At 42.4% G+C, this 23,530-nt stretch overlaps 1 protein-coding gene across 1 annotated transcript in view; it reads right to left on the reverse strand.

The window, feature by feature from the left end:
* The window catches only part of DOCK5 (dedicator of cytokinesis 5), a 39,463-nt gene extending 18,841 nt beyond the window's left edge, over positions 1-20,622 (reverse strand). Inside the window, exons 1-16 of the mRNA XM_019622587.2 lie at positions 20,601-20,622; positions 16,599-16,760; positions 12,385-12,425; positions 11,346-11,401; positions 10,424-10,520; positions 6,992-7,140; positions 5,995-6,130; positions 5,692-5,849; positions 4,942-5,023; positions 4,519-4,648; positions 3,709-3,781; positions 2,105-2,247; positions 1,573-1,698; positions 886-1,010; positions 432-530; positions 221-293 (exon numbers count right to left, since the gene is read on the reverse strand). Of these exons, the coding sequence (XP_019478132.1) occupies positions 221-293; positions 432-530; positions 886-1,010; positions 1,573-1,698; positions 2,105-2,247; positions 3,709-3,781; positions 4,519-4,648; positions 4,942-5,023; positions 5,692-5,849; positions 5,995-6,130; positions 6,992-7,140; positions 10,424-10,520; positions 11,346-11,401; positions 12,385-12,425; positions 16,599-16,760; positions 20,601-20,622 (1,672 nt within the window). The remainder of the gene's footprint in view (positions 1-220; positions 294-431; positions 531-885; positions 1,011-1,572; positions 1,699-2,104; positions 2,248-3,708; positions 3,782-4,518; positions 4,649-4,941; positions 5,024-5,691; positions 5,850-5,994; positions 6,131-6,991; positions 7,141-10,423; positions 10,521-11,345; positions 11,402-12,384; positions 12,426-16,598; positions 16,761-20,600) is intronic.
* Between the last annotated feature and the right edge of the window lie 2,908 nt (positions 20,623-23,530).

Genomic DNA, 23,530 nt, shown 5'->3' on the forward strand with positions numbered 1-23,530 from the left:
TAACACTTTGCTCCCTACTTAACTCCAGTTTTTGAACAAAACCAGCACTGAACCTTTTATTAAGGCTATAAAAAGCTTCAGTTACTTGTCTTTGCTTCCAATGACATCCCAACGTTGGAAACAAGCAGAATGCAAACTGGTACAGCACTGTAGAAACTCAAAAATCTCAATGGAGTAGGAAGAGTGCAGTGTTCTGTTGGGCTTCTCTTTGAATACTTACATTCCTGTGATGATCGATGACGGAAAGTGAATCTTAAATGGCAACGACTGACTTCCTCTATTGCAATGGATACCTACAAATGATGGGACATCATCATCAATTTACAGGACATTATGGTTTTAGATTAGTTTTATATAATTTTAATTAGCTGATTTTAAATTAGGTCTTTTTTCTACGCAAAGAAACAAGATTATAAATTATGCACTCTTACCTTTACAGTTTCATACCAGTATGGTTGCTTGACTTGATAATAAACAACAGACTTATACTCAGAGACACCTTCGTAACCAGCACCAGGATGGATAGCTTTCTTTGGGGAAAGAAAAAAAAAAATAAGGGAGGGGGGAAAAAGAAAAGGTGAGGTTTAGAATGGAAGACAGAAGGTATTTGAGGTTGAAAGTTTTCAAAGCATAGAGCTTGCAGGGTTGCTCAAAATCTATGCTTTCCAATCAAGGGAACTGTGTCACTTCATTTTTTCCTCACACTTGATAGTAACGTAGAAAATTAGTGACTTCAAATGTACTCATTGAGATCTCCTCTAATCTCTCTTGTTCATTATCATGCAGCGCTTGCATACAAGTTGAAGAATGAAAAAGATCCTATGCACCAGAGCTACCACCTATCCAAATGAGCAGCTTTGTTCTCCTCTGCAAAGGCCATCATACCTCTTGGAGATTGCCATCTTCGTCATGGACAGACATGGTGACTTCCACATTCTTAGGAGTCTTCTTCTTCCCTTTGTCAAACTCTCCTTGTATCAGGGTGACATAGATATCATTTCGAACATCACCTAAAATCCACAGCACTCAGTGAGCTCTTTTTATTGTATGGAGAGTCATAGAAGTTCCCCAGTTAATATTTAACATCATAGGGTAACACATCATCCTTTTCCTCTTCACAGCTATTGATAGCAGCTAATTCATGGCACCCAACATCACACCATTTCATCTTCATTTCCAACTGTAGAAAAGTTTTTACAACGTACCACTCTCTTTTTATTTTCAGAGACTTTTTTTTATGCAACATCTTTTTAAATGCAGTGAGCTGTACAGGTCTAAAGCAGTTCCGAATGGACAAAGCAAAGCAGGGTCAGAACTGTAAGCAACAAAATTATCCTTTCAACTAAAGAGAGATTTTCCTCCAAGGTGTACTGATGCTATCATTTTTCAGTATTTCTCAAAAAAAGCATTTTCACCAAAAAAAAACCACCTGGGCATCACCTTGAAATATCAAGAAAATTAAAAACAAATTGGTTTTAAGCTATCTTTGATATAAACCTGTTCATGGCAGAAACTCCAGAATTTCACATGTCTCTTTTACTCCACAGAAGAATGGAAGAATATGGGACCTACCAGGAAGAATTATCTCAGGAAATCCCATTTTGCGAGCCACAGCAGTGGATCTGTCTACAAGGTGGGAAAAATCCTTCTGAACCTGTGCTAGGTCACCAGGAAGCAGCTTCAGGGAGACCCAAAGACCTAAAAAAAGAAGGGTAACATTTGCTTACAGGGGTAAAAACCAGACATACAAGAGCAGGAGAACCCAGGTACAAAGTACCTGGAATATGCAGTCAGTTGTGTTCACTTAAAAATATTTTATGTCACAATTGATAAAACAAAATAAAATGACATAAGTTGCAAGCATCAGCTAGAAAAGGAGGGTGTATTTTCACTCAAGTAAGAACAGATCCTATTTTTAATCTCTCTAGCTCCCAAAGTGCTGGGGTGACAGCCATTAGTACAAAGACCATCGGCTTAGCTTGGTGAAGATAGCAAAGTCCATTAAACATCGATCTCTGGACTTTCATGAGCCATTTACTTTCCTCTGTAAGCAAGAGGAACCTCTCCCCACACCAGCTTCTCACGTCCCGCCTGACTGCTGTACCTTGCCCTTTATGGTTCACTTCCTTTGCAGCGATGACTTTGTTGAAGACAGAAGTGAGGGGCTCATTTTCTCCAATCACATGGGAAGTTATCAGCGGGGACATAATTAGCTGTCGCTGTCTGATGTATGTTTCCATGGCAATCCTGAGAAGAACAACAGACTGGGAAGTGGATAAACTAACATCAAGCGTGTACTCTGCGTGACAAGGGCTGGCCAACAGCTAACTGTTTTCCAAGTAGTGTAATCACTTCTAAATTAAGACTTTTTCTTCACCTGCCTAAACCCACCTGAAAAAAACCATCTGAACTCTCATCAGTGCTAGTCTAGGATTAGGATCAGTAACTTGTGCCTAGTTAAAAGCTCTGTGAATACATTTGTACCATGCTGAACCAGCAGCCTTCAGGAAAACCACAAAGGCAGCCAGTTCTACTTTGTTCCTTTTTCCATCCACAGACTGCCTTCTAGAGCAGCTATGGCTATGGGGAACCACACAGGAACACAGCTCAGCAGGCGGGGTCTTTTGCTCCCATTAGATGAACTGAGCTCTGTCTTCAGCTGTGCCTCAGAGCTGTCCCCAGGAGATTACGTTCATTAACCAGCCTTAAATTAACACGACTAATGACACCACAGGAGTGTTGAACCTGTCCCTAGCAAACACATCTGGTGAGCCTGGATCTGGAACCAGATTACACTCCTGTTCCCACACCATCAGTAATGAACTAAAGCATATAAACATCCCCACAGACTCCCCCCCCCCGCAGAGATGACCAGATTTGGGTCTAAACTCAATCTGATTATAACGAAAGAAAAACAGGGTAAAAAAAAAAAAAAAGAAAAAGAAGACTCGTGCTATTCTGCAAATTAAAATACATCCTTTTTTGCAGTCTTGCAGGTGCTAAAATGGTAGGGACATACAACAACCTCCCCTGAAAATACCTCGCAACAACATAAGCTACACCAAATGGATCACTATATTTAGGACAGTAATAAGCTGAGTCTACCCAAACAAGCTCCATTCTAATTACTGTAATGTGCTGAGAAAGTGAGCAATGGCAGAGCAGGCAGAACACACACAAGTTCTAGCATTACAGAAATTCACACCGCAGTGGGGCTTGAATTTCTTTTCCAGGAAGAGGGAGAAATCTCTTTCTTAACTCTTTTCTGACTCACCCTGAAAAGCTACAGGCTGGCAGTGCCCAGGGAACCACACAATGCTGACAAGGAGCAATGCTCCCTGCCTGCTCAGGTGCTCCTCAAAATCTTGCCTCACTTCCATGACAGTTTTTAAGGTCACATCCCCTAGACCCACATTATTTTGCTCTCTGCTCCTTTCCTCCTTCATATGATATGAATATCTACCAACTCCAGCAGCACTGCTAAGACTCCCTAAGAAACTTACTGTATAGACGTGTAAATCCAGGGGAACAAAAGCATCAGAGGACTGACAAAAATCTTTTCCTTCAAAAAGCTGACTACAGCCATTAGCTAATCTATTTGTAGAGACCTTGGTCGGCTGCCAGGCTCCCATACAAATTTGTCCTTCTCTGAAGGACAAGTGCCTTAAAAGAGCCGGATATGTGATGAACTCCACGTATAATACTTACTGCTGAAATGGAATAAAATGTTGCTTTTCCTCATCGTCCACCTTCCCATGTATGATATCTGTTATGTCCATCACTGAAACAACACAAACCCAACACACAGTTCTGCCAAGTGGCTAAAGAGAATACAGAGAGAGCTCTCCCTATCAGAATGGAAACAATTGCTGCTTGTTTTGGTCCAAGACCACTCATGACAGCAATGCAGAAGGCCACTCTCATCGTTTTAACTTTTTAACAAGCATATTTTTATTGATGCTTAAGTCAGCACATGGAGTGAATGTGAATATTCTCTATGATAAAAAAAAAAACAAACAACCACAGCTGGGATTCAGGCATTTCAAGACAAAAAAAACCTCTCCAAACGTTCAGGTTTCAAATGCTGATTGCTTTGAAATTGTTTTCCCCACAGATCTCAAGCAAGCCTCTTCACAAGCGATCACAGCAACTGAACAGGAATTGGATGTCTCATTCACCAAAGCTCCTTTGAAAAAATCCATCTTTATCCTATTAGTTGGGGGGAGCAAATCCCTCTTTTTCCAAGATCTGAAAAGTCCACTGTACTGACAGCAGTGTGTTATCTATTTTGATGGAGACAAACCAAAAAAGCAAGCACTGACAGCGTGTCACCTTCATGTATGTGAAGACTGAAAGATCTCAAAGGAGTATCAAACAGCTCAGCATCATATTCTCAGTCCTCAAGAGATGCTGACACGAAAGAGTTAGCAGGTTTGCTGGCATACAGCCTATGTTTCCTAATTCACCCTCCCAACCACTGGACCATGCTCTTCTCTCCTGTATCTGAATTTGCCATACCTGCCACACCAAAGGGTCTCCGGAGTCCACACGTGTGTTTCTTCCCATCTTTCAGCTCCATATGCCCCACTCTCACAATCTGACACACCAAGCTGATTTTCGGCCTGATCAAATCCGAACTGCTTAAATCCTGAAAGTTATTTAAAAAAAAGTTACATCAATCTGCTTTATAAATGGGGGAGAAGAGGACAGAGCAAAAGGCTTTTTGCTTTGTTAGACTGTACGCATTTAAAAGGAAATCTACTCTTAAAAAAACACTTCTCAGGAGCATTCCTCTGAGGCTGCCCATGAGATCTTAAGTGCCCATAAAACCAACCTAAATTGCCACTTCCACTAGAAGCAGAGGGGCAAGAAGGGGAAAGAATCCCAAACTCCACTGTCTGCAGCATGGGGAAGAATCTCCAGGATGTAAATACAACTTACAGTAAAGACTGCTTGAAGGTTATTTAGCTTCTCAATTTCCTTAGGCATCCCATTACTGCCCCAACGAACAAGGTAATTTTCACTGCAAATGAAGCAAAAAAAAGCAAAAATCAACATCTAACATTCCAATTATCCGAGAGTAGTTTGATCTTTTCGGAGTGTTTGAAAAGCTCTGCCAAAATATGCTATGCCAACATGATTCTCTAGAGGCTCGTTCCACTGAAGGCAGAAGCCAAGCACAGGGGGAATGGCTACTCTCAGTTATTTCCTCTTGTAACTGACTGCATCTCCACACCTGATAACTTCAGTGATAGAGACAGATGGTGCCTGACACCTAAACGCCTCCTTATACCTTGTATCCTCCCTGACTGGTACAAGATAGCCAGCTTTAAAAGTGTGAACTTGCACTAATTTGACAGAAAACAATCTGTGTATACTTCATTAAAAGAGAAGCAATGAATCAAATCCCTCAAAACAGTGAAAACAACAGGGAAATTAAAGACCATAAAAGACACAGTCTGGGATTTGCCTACTGTATCATAGAAACACCCAGCTTTAAGAAGCAGAGTGCAAGTGCTCATGATCTTCACTTCTTAGCTGAAGTTAAATAACCCCCTTTCAAATCACTACTGGAACAGCAACCAACAGAACTGAAAACACTTCTCTGTTGACTCTTGCTTTCTAACTTGCACTGGCTTCTTCAGAACGACTAAATTGCTCGTGTATATACAAAGAACCCCAACACCCTACCTGATGAATTTGGAGAGGTCAGGGTCATAGAGGCTCATTAAGAGCTCTGCATCTTCTCCAATATTACAGACAAAATTCTTGAAGTTTACATAGAGGCTGTATGTGTGTGTTGTGTTAAATATTGGCTGCCCTCGGAGTTCCAAATTCTGTTGCAGGGACTGCAAAGAAGAACAGTACTCCCATTAAAAACAACATAAGACATTTTAGTTCTGCTGCCAAAGTAGCACAATATCCCTAAGAGGAATGTCCAAACACAGCAGGTACTAGTTCTGCGAGGAGGGTAAAGAGCAGCAAGAGATGTACCTTTTCTTCCTGGATTCTTTCATCAATCCTTTTGGATGCAGTTTCATGGGCCTTGAAAAGAGAGATTGTGCTGGTTTCATCTGGGTCCAAGATGTTCCCATTGTCATCTCGTACAACCAGGTCCAAACCCAGGATCCTGAGTAGCATGCGAATCAGAGGACAAAAGCAGCAACACAGTGTGTAAGAAGCAAAGGTGACTGAGGGAGCACAAATGACAGATCAAGCTGTGGACTGCACAAGGCAGCCAATATTCATTGATTCTATTCCTTCTAATAATCACATTAATGGTTTTCCCACTCAGAAACAGAGCTTCCTCATCCCTCACTACCCAGTTTTCCCATTAAAGGGAAAATAATTAGCCTTGTAACTTTATGCTAAGATGACATCTTGTTCTCACTTACATGTATTTAATATAAAAGGTAGGTATTTCTATGAAGCTCACGGGTTGTGGCTAATTACTATTCTTTGCCATAAGCTTTCTTCTTAATTGACTTATTTGACCTGAATCAAGTCTGACAGGTAGATAAATGAGTATTGGAGACAATCCCTATTCTGTATAAACCAATGAAAGATGTGGTTTTGATGGCCTATAGGACTGTATTACTCAGTTGCTGATAAAGCAGTTCAGTTCACAACCAGCATCCAAATCCCAGCTCCAGTCAGCTGGGCACAAACTATGCTGGCAATCATGTGCCAGCATTTCTGCAGAATTAAGACAGGTAAGCTTTGCTGCCAAATCTAAAGAGAATGCTGGCATATGAAGAGCCAACTGCCACATGCCCACCTGTCAGATTAGTCACGTTCTGATGGGAACAGAAAGCTGCAATCACCTCCTTTCCAAGGCAAAACATACAGCCTGATTCAGTGTTGTTCTTGTGTGTTTTTTTACACCGTTTTGTATTAATAGCCACTTACATCCATCCTCATAACACAGTTCCACAACCTGCAGTGGGATCTGGGACCCCCCCCCGCCCTCTGGATGTAGTTTGGAGTTTACCTGTTGCCATAGTCAATTTTAGCAGTAACTTTCTTCTTGAGTTCAGCCAGCTCATCTTTGGGAAGAGTCCCAGATAGTATCTGTGATCTCCACTCTATCAGGCTGTAAGTTAACTGTTGGACATGACGAAACTGTGTTGTTTTGTTATCCTACAGGAAGAAAAGAGACCATTTCAAGCTAATAAGAACCCGAAAACTACAACCTCAGATAACTTCCTGAAATGTACTCATCTGAATCCACCGTACAAGTTGCATTTAATTAAAAATATCTGAGCAAAAGGCATCATATGACACAAGAAGATTAAATCATGGGGACAACTCTCCAGCACTTTGCACTGCCAAGGTTTAAGTGCCTCAAGATTTGGGGTCTGTCACTCTCAGAAAGTGTGGCATAGCCTAACATTTTTTATGCACGCCTCCCATTTGTTTCACCTATTTATATATTAAGACTCCGTGGCAAACTCTTTACTTGTAGAAGCCTAACAATGACACCAAAACATAAATAATAATGGCACTGAAGCCCACACAAGCTTTGTCTTCACACCTTCTACAGCCTAAAGAACACTTCAATCCAATTATTACGCATAAAAAAGGAACAGCAACAAAATGCAGCATTATTTGAGATACACTGCCACAATATTTCAAGGTTCCTCTCCTACCCACCACTAACTCACATGTGGATTGCTGTGCCCATGCCTCACCTCCAGACAAGAGTCTCATGGAAACCAGAGCAGCTCTGTTGAAACACAATAATCTCCCTGACTGGAGCCTATCAGCAAATAAAGTGAAGATTATCTGCTCTTCAGAGCACTCGTTTTTATTTGCGTTTGCACAGAATTCAGTGCAATGCAGTCGTGAATCACACAATGCTTTTAAGCACTGGCAAAGGCAGAATAGCAACAGAGGTTTCTGGAAGTTCTATATACTGGTTGCTCAAAACCCACCAAAGCAGAGATCAACCAAATAATGCAATCAGACCATGAGACTGAAGTAAGCTTCCCAGATACCATCTGCCCAATCTACCCAGGTATTCATTTGTCTTTGCCACAGTCACTCCATTTTCATCTTTTGTTATGAATGCAGCATCTGTAATCATGAAGAGGACATCAAAACCTGCATTGTTAAGTTTCCTTCTCCCATTTCTACTGTCATCATCTTTGATTAATGAAAATATTTTTTATGCTATTAACTGGTTCCACACTCTTAAAAATTAGTTATCCACACCTCCTTCATAGAGCTTCAGATTCCAAGGCTGACAGTGTAATTACAAAGTGGATAGTGATGTGATAACCATATTTGCAGCAGAACGTGCCTAGATAAGTGATTAAGCCTTTTAAAGCATCAGCTGTCAGACTGAAGGAGGAAGCCAGGCCTTGTCCTCACTCACCACCACTCAGTTAGCTGGGCACTGCAACAACTCTGACCCACATCAAGCTTCAAGGACAGCTCATTTTCAGAAGGAAGGTGCCACAAATCAACTTGCATCAGCTCTACTGGGAAAAAGTTTGTGGTTATGCAGCTCTAAAATAGTGGTTAAGAGCGGGGCTTTTTTCTACCAACAGCTAGCAGGAACTGGTCAATTGCGTACTGCAGGGACAGTCACCAGCAGCTGACTAATGGCAGCATGTGGTATCAAAGCTGTTAATGTTTAACTATGAGCACCAACTGCTCACACACACCTGACAAAGAGGCTCACTGAAGTTACTGCCCCGTTCTGTAAAGGGGACGGAAGATGAAATGACACCAAGTTTGCCCCTCAGAACATAAACCCAAAGGGAGATATGAACTGGGAGCCATCTTCCATTGGTAATTGGGTGAAGGTGCTGGGGGAAGCTGGGTTAGCCTACAGTTGATGAAGGGAAGATACAGCAGGTGTATTTAGGAAACAAAAAATAAAAGTGCACTGTTAACTTGCAGCTTAAGTCGCCTAAAGGGACAGCAGCTTGGGTGAGCTTTGAGAGAAATTCAGAGCAGGCCTCAATTTGGCAGCTAGCTAAACCTGAGTTATCTCTCCGGCTGTTTACATTTGTTAACTGCTATTAACTAGCCCAAGCTAAAAGTCCCACCCATTTTTGTATTTATTTGCAGTAGAGATATACCCGATGGTACAACATCTGCAGAAAAACACAGAAATTAAAGGGAAATAAAGTGCTGCCAAATAAAGAAATCCTCTGTATTTCCTTTCTCTCCTCAAATATCCCCATCCTCCTTCAGTGGCGTCCTGTTTCTTTATTCTTCTTTCTTTTAATACATGCTGCAAGGGAAAATAAAATAAATCCATTTCAAACCACAACATTTTCCAAGGCTATTTTAGGACTTATGTTGGTTAATCACAGGAACGCGAAAGATTTCTGCTCTTAGGAAAAAGAGATTCTGAAACAAGAAATGCATTAAAAAAATAAAAGCCTATAAATAAAGACAGGATCAAAAGTCTGTTTTCACACAGTAATAATGTCACAAACACTTTCTCATTAAGTTAAGAGGGTGGAATGAATTTCTGTGGTTTCGTAGTCCACAAACAAAGTGTACTTGTGGCCCTGTAACATTTTCAATAGAAAAGCTTGTTCTGGATACATTGAATGGTTAGAGCTAATTTAAAATAATTCTCTCATCTTAATTAGAGTCTCAGAGCACACAGTACCATGCAGGCTGAACTCATTACTGACCAAAGAAAAATCGTTTGACTCTTCTTAGCATGCCTTAATAACCACCTTTGAAAGACAGCAAGTCGTTGTGAACACCAGTTTCTCTGTGCAAGAATTTCACCTATCTTAGCAAAACTATCAAATCCACGCACTAACTTGGTTTGACTTTTCCACACTCATTTTATTACTTGGCCAGACCACTACACAGATCACCACTCTAGCTCTTCTTCTCATCCCTTGACTTTCTGACCAGTAGGCACTCCATGGCAAGGATGAGTCATTCCATTTAGTATTTACACTATGTCTAGAGAAAGAGTTTCTACTTGTTAAACGTTGTTAAAACAACATGATGGTTTCTCACCTAACTTCACTGAGACATCCTGTCCTCATACCGGACAATGCAAGGCAGGAACCTTTATTCAGGCAGTAAATTGTGACTCACTCACACAATCCCAACCAGCTGACACAAAGCTGAGTGTGACTTGTGCCAGGTCAGCGCTGAGAGTCAAGTCTTCATCAGTGCTGCATCATCACCCAATTATTTATGTACAGGGAACGCTTTGCAGCATGGATTAAAGCTCCATTCCCTCTGTGCTTGTAGACCTTGTCTAGAGGAGGGCTGAACATTTTCAGCCTTTCCTAAGAGCAGAAATGGGCACACAAGTTCTAGCTGCACAGACGGAAATAAGAGCCTTTAAAAGACTTGCAAGCTGTCTGCATTTCAACCTGAATGGTACAGCCCTTCTTCCAATTCCTCCACCAAACACCAACCACTGAAACAGACTTACCACATATAACCTGTGCCAGATAACTGCCCACTCCCTCAGGGTGGAAGTAAGCTCTTGCCCAAGTGGCAATTCACCCGGAATCACTGTTTCATGTTGTCTAAAGATGGAGAACACAGAAAAAGGGTGTTACAATTAATATCCATACCCAGTTATAAAACATCTTTCAGTTGTAAATACGTAACTGGAGAAGCAGCCTAGATTTTCATACAATTCACTCATGAATTGTATGAACTTCACACAGTTTCTACATTGTTCAATTGGTTCTCCAACAAATCATTATCCATTTTTAACGTGAAAATGATTCCAATTTCTTTCTGTCTTGTTATGCTCAATGGATCCATTCCAGGAACTCCGTGCTCAGAAGTTCTCAGCAATCACTGCCTCCAATGGTAACTTGGCCACATACACTTAAGGAAAAAAAAAAAGAGAAGATGTACTTTCTAAAATCTCTTCCTATTGCAACTGGTGTTTTCCTCACACAGGATTCATCACAGAATCCTTTGTAAGAATCAAATGAGGAGTCACTTCCTACAGCGTTTTCCAAGACAGGAAGGAGTCCACACTCCTGCTGGCTCCTTGGCTGTGAGCAGGAACACGTTATGATTTGCAGGATTCCCCAGAGGGCTCAGTGTAACTTGTCTGTCCTGTCTTGCTACTCACTTGTCTAACAGACCTCTTTTATTTTTGCAAACAGTATTCTCTTGCCTCTCTGCCCACAGTTGTTTTGAGATGTACCATGCTCTGAAAAAAGGAGAAGTTACGCAGCTCCAGAAGCCTAGCACAGCCTAGTAACAACACTCATGACAATGACCACTAAAGTTTCTGCTCTCTTTTTAAATATATTTTTTTAAAACTACAATAAAATGAAACGGTATTCCTTTGGTTCTGCTCTCAGAGCACATCTCAAAAAGCTCCAACCTACCCCCGGTCCTTCACGGTTGCCTCTTTTAAGTGGATATACGTTTCTGGGAAAATGCCCTGAAAATAAATAAATAGAATAAGTGAAAGAAAACAACAAATCACACTGTAGCATATGACATAAGTGCATTCAACAAAAAAACAGGGGAAGGGGTTATGAGCACAAGCAGCAGAGCAGTAACCACGATATTTACTGTTTACCCACAACAGAAAGGTGTCAGGTCAGGCAGACAGAGCATCACAGGAGAACTCTGCCAGTGTTCAAGCCTTCTATTTGATGTTAGCACCCCAGCTAAGTTAATTTGTTCTTCGCTGTGTTGATACTCATCTTCCTGTGCAAAACACTGTAAGGTCCTGCAGGCTATCAGTTGTACCCAACGCACTTGCTACAGAGTGGACTTGTGGTTCCCTAGGAAAGCTCACAGCTCATGACAGCATTTGTAGGAATTCACCAGTTCCCAAGCTTTAACAGAAATGACCCTTCTAGGAGCATTCATTCCCCTTCAGGGCTAAAAAATGGAGACAGTGAAGGATGTCACCACGTGAGAAGTGGCAGGACTCCTATGAGAAAACAGATTCCACGCATTGTTCAGACTGAATTTGCAAACCTCAAGCAGCCTGGCTGTGATCCACAGATGTATTGTTTTTGGAATATTTTCTAAGTCAAATCAAAATCATGATCTCGCCATCATAGAGATAGCTGGATCACACAGTTAATGCTGGATGTGTTCATGTCCAAAACTGTAATAATAAGGCAATATGCTAGTATATACAGATATACAACAGTCAGCTTCCCCACTTCAAACTGCATTACACATGCCTACGTTGGGGAAGTACCCCATTAATGGGTCTGAAATGTTCACCTCAACCTTATGTGAATGCCCAAACCTTAAGGGCATTTATTTCTATTGCTGAGGAAAAGGGGATATTGATCAGGAGACCTGCATACAACAGAAATACAGCAGCAGCACAGCCTTTACAACACTGGGTGGGATCTGGTGAGGTGCAAAATGAAAGTCAGCTACTGACAAGTGAGGTCATACCTTCTTTGATTTATTGCGGAGCGTGTATCCTCGGTACCAGCCTGTCAAAGAGAAACAAAAACAGATTTTTTCCTACCTATAGCAGTTAAGTACACATTGTCATTCTCACTGCAATCCTACAGCATTTATCTCTTCATCTTGTTCACTCGAGATCTGCTACTGAGCAGACATTTCTGTTGTTTGCAGGAAGCTTGGTCCATAGACAGAAGGCTGCACAAACTGACATCCTCTATTTGAGTTACACTGATTGGGCTGAATACAACATCAGGCCACCCTGTGCTATACAATTTCAGGGTGACAATCCTTGTTCTGCAAAGCTTATAAATTCCCAACACAGAATTGCTGCTTGCAGCATCTGACAGAAGAGCACAGAGGCAAATACAGCTGCGCACACACAGTTCCTGGTTGAAGATGCTGCAGCATCAACAGCCCAACTCCATCACTGGTAAAGTTTTCTTTCCAACGAAGGACATTTTCACCCAAATCATCACCACACAGATGTGAATGAGCTTCATGTTATATAGGTTCTTTAGACTGGGTCACAGAAAAAGGTCTTTCTTCAAAGGAAGACTTGAATAAACATTTTATTAGATAACGAGAGGTACAATGCTTCAGTCTTCAGCACCTGGGATTAGACCAGTATTTTGATTTCAAGGTCACTGAAATGCAAGTGTGTGAAAGAACTGCTGTATTTCCTTCTCGTGCCTTCCAGCAAGCCTTGCTTTATGAGCAGACAGAAGAGAAGTGTAGCTGTGGGAAGTCACGTCCACTCTTCTTCCACCCTCACTTTTGTCATTTGTCCTGGCTATGTCAGAGCTGCACACAATCAAGCACTCCTGTCCCTGCGGAATGCTTCTTGGGCTATCTGACAGGTGGACTGAAAGTGATTGGAAACTGAAGTCAATGCACTGGAAATAAGAGCACTAAACATTTCTGAAGAAGAATCTACTCTGTTTGAAAAGCTGATGTGCAGATGCAGACAGAACGTGCCCTGTACTGCCCAAGTACAGAATGCAAACCTGCATTCTGAAAGTGAAGGCACTCAGCAACCCCAAGTCTGTTGCTGCTTTTGGAGCACCCTTTTTGGTTCCTCTGAATGCGGGTAGAGCCTTAGGAAACTGAAAACACCAACCCTACCTCTTGGAAAACATGAAGGTAAAAGATCATGGTGTCTAGAGTTATCAAGATAGACATCACTGATCCACAACGATTACGATCAGCCAGCTGGCACAGGGAGCATCAAAAAGGCAAGGAGATTTAAGAGAACAGGCAAAGAATATGCCTTTAAAATATATATACATTTATTTAAGCAAAGAAGATTCCATTCAGAGTCATGGATCCAAGAGTTCTCACTCCTGGAGAACAAAGAAGGGATTGCTTCGTTTGCTCACTGCAGTTACAGGAACGAGGACCTAAGCCAGGAACATATTCAATGCAAACTTATTTGCATCAGGGAAAAGAAACTGGTCTGAATCACAGTGTGTGGGAACACATGCCTTCTATCCATGATGTGGCCACTTCCCACTACATGCAAAAAAAAAAAAAATAAGAATACATATTGCAGATTAGGGAAGATTCAACCCTGAACAGAAATGTACCCCCACTGCTCACCACCACTCAAGGGCGAACTTCCAGAGAAACTGAAGTCTGCCCTGAAGAACTCTTCAAAGCTCTGAGGGCAGCAAGTTTCCTTCTCCCTTCGGACCCTGCAGAATGATCCCAATCTTGCAATACTTAGCAAACAACAGGATAAGTGGTATTTATGTTATTACCAAGTGGAAGAAGTCATTTTGTACCAAGATCTCTTGCCCTCCTGCAACCAGCTATCCAGGGAAAGAAGGAAAAACATCACAGTTTCACTCGGCACAGAGGTCTGCACCACAAACTACACCCACGACTTTAATTCACTTTATTGCTCTTAGCTTCTCACCCAGCTCCTCCAGCAGCTCAGCTGCAGCACTGTTATGTCTTGAAACTATTTGGCCAGCTGGGAGTCAGATAACATTTGTTAACACAAAAGTGAGCTTGAGCATCAACCTTGCAGCCTCACTGTTAGGAACAAACTCTGTACTTCTTTAATCCAATTCTTCAAGGCCAGAGCTAGCCAAAACTCCAGATGCAGAAAATAGAGAGCTTTCAAGTGAAGGCTGCTTCATGCACAGACAGCCTTCACTGAACACAGAGACATTCTGACTTCAAGCAGGAGGAAAAATGTAAGAATTTTCAGGACAACAGAGCAGGAAGGGAACTGTAGTACAACAGCCCTCTGCTACCTCACAAAGATGCTCCTGTGCAGTCTGACACAGGGAACAATAGGAAGGAGTAAGATTTTCCAAGTCACTGCTACCATTACACAAGAGCCTTTGGACAACCCTGACCCACTTAATTCCCTGCAGAACACACCAAGAGCTGCAGGGATAACTTACACCTGAAAGAAGAACTGAATGAGGCATCCCTGAGCCTTTCTTGCAAAGCCAACACCTTGATTAAAGGGAACTTTATTTAATTGAGACTTGTGCATGCAGATAAGAGCAGCGATTACAGGAACAAAAACCCACTTTTATTACATTGGAGTTATGTTTCTAAGTAGACATCATTAGCATAAGAAGAAATAGGGAAGTATTCTTTTAAGAACACTAATTCTCAGAAACACCTACAAACCTACGAATACCTGGAAACAAAGCAAAAGAGACAATAAGTCAGCAGAGTTTCCTCCCAAGCAGACTGAATTCTAAGTTTTTAAGACAAATTATATGGGAAATCAGACTAGTCCCAGAGCAGAGCCACCATCTCAGAGAATCTATATTTTTTCCATTGGGTTCACAAATAAATGTGTGGCTCAAATTTTTGGCTTGTGTTTCCAGGAAAAGTATCTAGTAGTTCTGCAGGAATTTCTAAGTCCTCAGCCACAAGCCAGGATGCCACACTGATGGCTCAGCCTATGAAAACAACCCCGATGCGTTTGCTTTCCCCAACAATTTACAGATCTGTCCTCCCAGGCTGAAGTTTCAAAGTGGGACATTTCAGGTAAAAAAGGCATGCATTCATTTCCTATTCTTGAATGTCACTCCTGTCGAACAGCTTATTACAGACCAAGCAATAGGACTGAGCAACAGCCCTCCTGTAAAAAACAAAGAAATAAAATACTCCAACATTTTGGATCATGCAAGATGCATCCTTTTCATCACAGCAGTTTTTACTGACGAAAGCAGCTCCTAAGTTAGTTGTATTAAGCACCATATTCACCTCCAGCTCCAAACACACTCCCCACTTTGACACATATCAGTCTAAATGCTAAATAGTCTGCTGTGCCACGGAGGAACCAGCTGGCCATTTCAATTGCCACAAAGAGATACAGAAAGAGAACAAACTGCTCAACAAGCAGCTTGCAATAGCAGTCATACTGAAGAAATTTTGTACAAAGAGTCTCTTCCAAACTGATGCTGCTTGTGAAAATGAACACTTTTTTTTTTGGAAAGAGCATTTAGACTTTGGGGAGCGCAGACACAACGTTCCAAGTGAAGTAGGTACTGGATTGTTCTTTAATTAAATGGCTTCATTCCATGCTTTCATCTACCACCTCCTTTGTGTCAGATCAAAGAACTAATTGGGGTTAAAAGTTACTTATTTTTTTCTTGCTTCAGCTGGATTGGTTCATCACATGACTAGGCACTGGGCCTAGCATAAGGAGGAGCTAAGATAAACAGGTGTGGTGTAAAACCAGGAATGAACAGCCAGAAGGGAAAGCATTTCCTTCTCCAACAGTGCTGCCTTGAGTTGCTGGTGAAATCTTACCTTGGCAAACCTCTACCAGGAACAGCAGAGATGTGTATTTTAATACTCTTTAACAAAAAAAAAAATTAAGTTCATCCAGCAAGCATCGCACAGAAAGCTTTGTGCATGGGAGATGTATCAGCAGTTCAAAACCTTGATCTGAAGTTTGCACTTTAGAAACGCTGAGTTGTTATATTTAGTTTCGAGAACACAGAGGGTGGTGAGGCATGGAACAAGTCACCCAAGGAGGCTGTGGATGCCCCATCCCTGCAGGCATCCAAGGCCAGGCTGGATGTGGCTCTGGGCAGCCTGGGCTGCTGGTTGGGGACCTGCACACAGCAGGGGGTTGGGACTGGATGAGCGCTGTGGGCCTTTTAACCCAGGGCATTCTGTGATTCTATGAACTACTGAGAAGTAGTAGGGAGTGATTCACAACCTACCTTCATACATCTCCAAAATGTGAACAGTGTCGCCGACCTGCAGGGAGAGCTCCACATCTTGGACAGCATCGTAGTTGTAGATTGCTAGAAAGGAAGGAGATGGGAGAGAGTTGAAAAACACATCAGGAAACCTTGAGGTAATCAGGTTCTGAGATCTCGTACCTTAGCAGCTGTCAGAGGCAGAACAGGATTTTGGAAAAGTGCTCTAAAGTTAGTAAGCTATCCTGTATGTATGGTACACTGGAGGAGTGTGCAGCATATCTACGTCCAGATTTTATCATTGGCTCCTGCAAGCTTCAGAAACATCCTTCTCACCAGCCCAGGTCAGTCTTTTACCTATAGGAATAAAGGCCCACGACACCTGCCCAGAGGTCTCTATTACTCCAGGCAGAGGCTTTGGATCAATTAGATAATTGTCATTTTTTATTAGCATTTCACAGGGCTAACTATGACACAGCACTCACACGCATAGGTAAAACACTATAAATATTCTGTCATATGCATAAGTGGCACTGTGCTGTATCAAACAGTTCAGGCTGTTTGCTACAAATGGGTCTTCCCAGACAAGAACCAACCTCAGCATGAAAACTTGAGATTCTCTGCAAATTTAATCCCTACCGAAGATAAAGCTAATCTGAACGCTTATCGGATTTCCAGCACGAAGAGGATTAAGTCCCGAAGCCCATGCTTCTGAACTGCCTTGTCCCTGGAACTTTTCTTCCACCTGGCAAAGCAGAGCCGACCTCAGAGCTTCCTCAAGGCCTGACAAGGCAAGAAAGCTGAAGCTGAATTTGCTTTCCAACCAATACAAGTAAAAAGGTGCATAAAGCAGCAGGGAAACGCTTTGCTGTGGTTGAATGAACTGATAAATCACGTCACATTAGACCACTCCTTTACCATAGTGACATTATTTTACGCACTCTGTTAGAAAAGTGGTGTGTAAGAACAGATGATAAAATCCACATCTCACACGTAGCAACAGAGCCTTCTCAAACGTACTGCATTTGCATCCCTAACTGCTTCTAGGAAGCTTTATCCCAAGAACAGCGTTAGTGGAGCACGCACTGCTTATTTTTAACACGGCAAATCCATCAGGCAAACTTTTTCGCAGGACTTTGGAGAAACTCATCTGGCTTCAGAGGGCCAGTATGTGAAGAACGCTCTGAAAATTAAACACAAGAACTTGGGCTCCTACGTCAGGCAATTCACATCAAGCGCCTATGGGATCCACCAAGACGAGGTGCTTTGCTTCCTGGCCAGGATCCAGCACAAACAAACGACTGTGGTTCACCACGCCGGAAATTATCTCACATACACTTTTCTTTAAAATCCTGTAACTATAAATAATCCAGGCGATGCTGGCAGGCTGTGAGAATCCCCCGCCGGATCGGAAATAAATGCTGGTCACAGACAGACGCTCTTACACTGCAAGGGCACTGCGTCCTCGTGTGCAGAGATCCACATGTGCCATGTGCAATCTATGACACAGTCATCCAGAGGGGTACGGGTGTGTTACTGGACTTTTGCTCCTACACCATTAATTACTCCAACATCCAAGTTTCCCCTCCCTCCCCACAGCAGAGCTGTGAGCCAAGATAATCAGAATGAACTGCTGAGCTGCATATTCAGTTCAGACACCAAAAGGCCCCAGAAAAGTAGAAACTTCCATCAATATTTTTGCAGAAAAACTTGTATAATGTTGAAGGGCAAAGTGAAACAAACACACGCAGGAGGAGTTCAGAGTATTCCATTGAGCTCTAGCATGTATTGACAGATGCTGAGGCCACAAATTAATTGGAGAGAAGAACTGGTTAACGTTGAATGCAGCTCAGTTAAAAAGAAACCATTCTGCTAGATGCAGCAAATAATTCTGCAAGGATTTGCAGAGGTCAGCTTAAAAGCGCAGCGCCCAAGCCAAAGGAGAGCAAACTCCCTGCAGCTTTGCCTCCTGCCAAATCACTCCTAGCCCAAATCTCCCCCATGTGCAGCAGGAAGTGGTGTGCATCAATAAAACCATTCAGGCTTCCTAGCTGGGGATGCTGCAGTGCTCAGGAGGGGTCGTTCCCCAGGTGGAGTCCAAGCATCAAAGCCTATGGACAGACACTGACAATGCTTCAGCACTGGCAGAGGTAGGAGATTTAAACCACTGCACCTCAGCCAATTTCCAGCTCAGCTGATTGCATTCTGTCCTCTGAAGTTTCCTCCTGTGGTTACAAACAGGCTGCCTCGCTTTCTGTCTTTAAATGCTGTTTGGAATTCTGGTTTCATGGCTGTGCTCTGCTTTTTAGGAATGCACACGTGCTCGTACTCACAGGGATTCCCACGTGGGATTTCTAGATATCTTGGGTTTTTTGGGGACAAACAGACATTATATAAATGCAAGCCTGTATTTTTCCATAAAGTGCCACTTCAGCTCTGGACAAAAGCAGTCTGACCAGCAGCAACAGAAAGGTGGGCGGGCATCAGACCAGCCTTTCTTTGGAGAGCACAGACAGCTAATTCAAAAGCCAAGAGCACAAGAAGAGGGAGAAGCAACACAGCTCCCTTCTCCTCGGACAACACAGCAGCCACAGGAGAAAGAGCCACTGCAGCTCCTTCTCTCCCCCTGCTTCCCATGAAAGATTTCCCATCCCAACAGACTGCAATTTATAAGCCAAATGAACACGCTTTCACCACTGTACATCAAAGAAAAGCAAGATTTGTAGCATCTTGCTTTGCTAGATTGAATTAAACAAGAATAGAGGGCCAGGGTACATAAAAACTCCTACCCAGCAGTTATGTGCAAGGTTATAAAAGACAAATTGCTGGCATATTTTCCCTGGGAGCTTTGCTGTTTGCAACTGATGCTTCCTGCTGCTTCAAGCCAATCCCTCTGAAACAGTCCATCCGCAGCTATTTGAACTGGTTAGCCTCTTCTTTGTCGTGTGTATTTAATCTGACCTCTTTTCAACTTGAAAGAGAAAGGAAGCAGCACATAACAAACATTGTCATAGCATGAAAAAATAGAAATCCTGCACAGAAAAACCCGATGGTGCAGCAAGAAGAGAAGAAAAAGGGACTTCTGCCCCAGAATTTGTAGGAATATTGGAACATAAGTCTTTTCCCTTCAAGCTAAACTTGCTGAGATTTCATCCTTTGAAATTCACTTCAGAACAGTAATTGTTCCTTTTATTATCCTGAAAGAAAAGCAGCATTGAAGTCTCAACAAATTTATTCTGAGGAAAGAGACAGAGAAAGAAATCATGATCCAGGTAAGAGAGATTGGGTGCTTTTAATGATCGCATTCTTTGCACTGCAGGCAACGTATGGCATTATTTCATTCTTGTGAAGGAATTTGTTAAACAAAAAGCAAGTTTAAGAATTATTTTCTCCAGCCCTTGCACTGCATTGGCAGGGAAGGGCAGAGCAGCAAAGGTTTGAAGAGGGCAGCTGATAACTTTATGGCTGGTGACAGCAGCCAGAGTTATGTAGGGAGATAAGGAGAAGCAATTTTCATGCTTGAGGGCAGAAGGCAAATCCCCAAAACAGAAGCAGGAGGAGCTCCACCAGGATTGTGCAACTGGGATGGAAGGCTGGATGTTGGGACACGCTGCTCTGTGCAGGAACATCAGCCAGCAGTCATCACCAGCATCAAGGGCTGCAAAGGAAGCCTTGGAGGCAGCTGGGGCTTTCCAGCATTGCCAGGGCCCCACGTGAAGGCCAGCAGTGAGTTTCTGAAGGTAGAGTTTGATACGGGCCAGCACAGCATGGGGTTAGGATGGGAAGAGCAGGTTTGGTTATGTCACTCCCTCCAATTGTACGAAGGCACTGCATTAATCACAGCACATTCCTGAACAGTAAGAAGCCTCAATGTCATGGAAAACCAGGCAAAGCACAATTACACAGAAAGTTTTGGCAAATATTTCAGTGAAACAGTGTCAGGCTCACTCCCTTCAGCTCCTAACACCAACATCCATTTGAAGGAAGGTGGAAACGCAGCCAATTCCAGTGCTACAGACATACCTGTCCTCTTTTGAAGAGCCATGTCCTTGCAGAGAGTAATACCAACAGGTCAGGCAGGTACAATCACAGAATGGCTTTGGGTTGGAAGGAACCCCCAGGATCATCAACTTCCAACCCCCTGCCACCAGTAGGACCAACCTCCAGATCTGCTAATAGCCCAGACTGTCTAGGACTCCATCCAAGCTGGTCTGGAACACCTCCAGGGATGGGTAGCAATTGTTCTCTTTTATGTGCAAAGAAACGAAGGACAGAAAAAAAAAAAAAACCTGAACAGCACATGCAATTAATCTGAAGATAGCAATTAAAGATGAAAACCAACTATTAATTCCTTGACCCTTTTTAATCTTAAGACCATAACTCATTTGCAGGACTCTTCTAACGGAGAGGCTTAGTTATAGCATCTGAAACTAAAATGAAGGAGGCAGAAACTGTTGCATAGCATTTTGTGTATAATTCGAAGTAGAATAACTTGCTTAAACGCCCTGGAAATGTGGATTATTGGCCTGGAAAACACGGCAAGATTCGTTATCTCTCACTTGGCTCAAAATAATCACCCCTCCACCCATTACAAAGACACGATAACAGCTTCCAAATGCCACTTCTCTGAAGCCTGCCCTCACCACTATCTGATAGCAGAGGGCTGTGCCTTGCTTCCTCTGAACAAAGACTTGCATTCAGTGCTGGAGCAATAACCAGACTTCATCTCATTACATCTTTCAACAGAGGAGTCAAAAACTACTGCATGGAAACAGAAGTATGTGCTTTTATGCTGCACCAACCCTGTGTTAAGCAGCAGCATTTAGGCTGGACAGCCCCATTTGAAGAAGCCTGGTATGCTGTCTGTTGCCAAGACATACCCAAAAAAACAGTGGTTTTATTTAAAACCAAGGAACTGTCCAAGGAATTAATTCTTATTGGGAACAAAGGCTTTTTGATGTCAGAGCAAAAACCGTCTTGTAACTGCCCAGGAATTTGTGTCTGAAGAACTGAAAACAGCATAATTAAGATTTATGACAGTTTGAAAAAATAAATAAATAAATAAGAGGATGTGATTCAACACTGCGAAGCTCAAATATTGTTATGCAAAAAATGACTGCTCCTGAATGGGCTGATGTTGACAGTCAGCGTTGATTCCACAAAGTTCTGAGTGAACACTTAGCGCTTTGGATGCAAACCACTGACAATAATGGCATTATTGGATAGGAATGCTTTCGTTATCAGCCACCATTAGGCTTCAGAGTAAACCATCTCACGAGCTAGAGGTGGGCTCTCAACATGCTGCCCACTTACTGCTCCAAGGTTGACCTCACACACGTGAATACATTTGGAAGGATTTTCACTCATTCATAAAATCATTCTGAGTTAGCTTAAAAATGAGCACTAAAAATCAGCTGAAAAATTAGACGAGATAGATAGCACAGGAGGACACAGCGTGACCTAAGCTGAATTCTGTAATTGTTTGTTTCTCTATTATTTCCTTTCTTTTGAGAACTGTAAGATAGCAAGAGGATTCACACGGTCCTCAACATGCTTCTGACACTCAGAATTCCACCCTATGACTGTCAAAAACCAAATCCAAAAAAAGATGGTAGCTGCTCACCTGCCAAGCTCAGAAAAATGCCTTTCTAGATGCACAGTCGATAAAAAGCATGCTAAGGCTAATAATCTAAGGCTTAGCAGAGTCTGCCCTGCACAAATAGCCTCACTGCCAGACTGGGACTGGGAAAGATTTTCTCTTTCACTCACGCCATCATCAACACTGGGATATTCCTTTCTCTCCCCACCACAGACTGTGGATCATATGCCAGGATCAATGGTTTAATCTCTTAAAAGTCTGCTTTGCAGAAACCCAACTTAACAACCTCAGCCCATGGGAATAGGAATGGCTTCACAAGCATTTCACCAGCGTTCCAGCAGGATTATCTAATGGCCTCTTATGGCTTTCAACCTCACCGACTAAAACCACACTCCATACCACAACAATACTCTGCAGCAAGTGGCAGATCCAAAGACAAATTAGCCCATGGATTTTAATTAGAGCTTCTTAGTAGCTTCAGATCAGATGAACTGAGATAATTCAGAACCACTGAAGCAAAAGACATACAAATATAAAGAAAAAAGAAATAACCTCCATCTTTTTATGTCTACAGAATTCCCGTTACTCATCTTCTCTTCAATTATTTATAGTAAATTGTTTACACCACAGTAGCTGCCTGAAAATAAAGGAGATTTTGTTCTTGCGGCACATCTATACTGCAATCAAGGAACAGAGATATAAATCCAAAACACAATGCTTGTTTGGATACCAAGCAATAATGTCATCTCAGCATAAGCTGTTCTGCCCACTGCAGCTGCTTCTGTGACCTGAGCCACACCGATAGCCACAGCTACACTGAAATGACTTCAGAGTCAGTTTTCAGATGATCAGTGACTCTTCTGGGCTTACTTTTCTATCAGTGGCTAGGAGAGAGAGTACAAAGCATTGGTTATAGCATTACGACATGCTAGATCAGTGTGTGCAGATGTAACACTGCAACAGCACGTCTGTGTCCGTTGGAACGAGTGAATGCAGGAGTAGCCAACCTACTCACATCCAAGTGCACAGAGATGACAATGCAGTTTGTTGGGTCTGGAAGGTGTTCCATGACTTTCTGGTTCAAAATCCAGCTGCCACAAGTTCTCTGCTCATTCATCAAGCCAGCTATCCTTCAGTTAACAAGGGAGAAAAGAAGCCAGCGACACCAAAATGCCATTCTAATCTGAGTGGTACTCAGCTCTGAAAGGTGCAACAACAGCTGTCAATGTTATAATTACTGCTGCACCACAGAGAAATCTCAGATCCCAAAGCTATCAAAGCTGCACCTTCCACCAGCTCTCACTTCACAGAACACATCTACCTGGTGTGTTAATTATTATTATTATTTTTTTTT

The sequence above is a fragment of the Meleagris gallopavo genome, chromosome 24 (genome assembly GCF_000146605.3).
Source record: "Meleagris gallopavo isolate NT-WF06-2002-E0010 breed Aviagen turkey brand Nicholas breeding stock chromosome 24, Turkey_5.1, whole genome shotgun sequence".
Taxonomy (NCBI): Eukaryota; Metazoa; Chordata; class Aves; order Galliformes; family Phasianidae; genus Meleagris; species Meleagris gallopavo.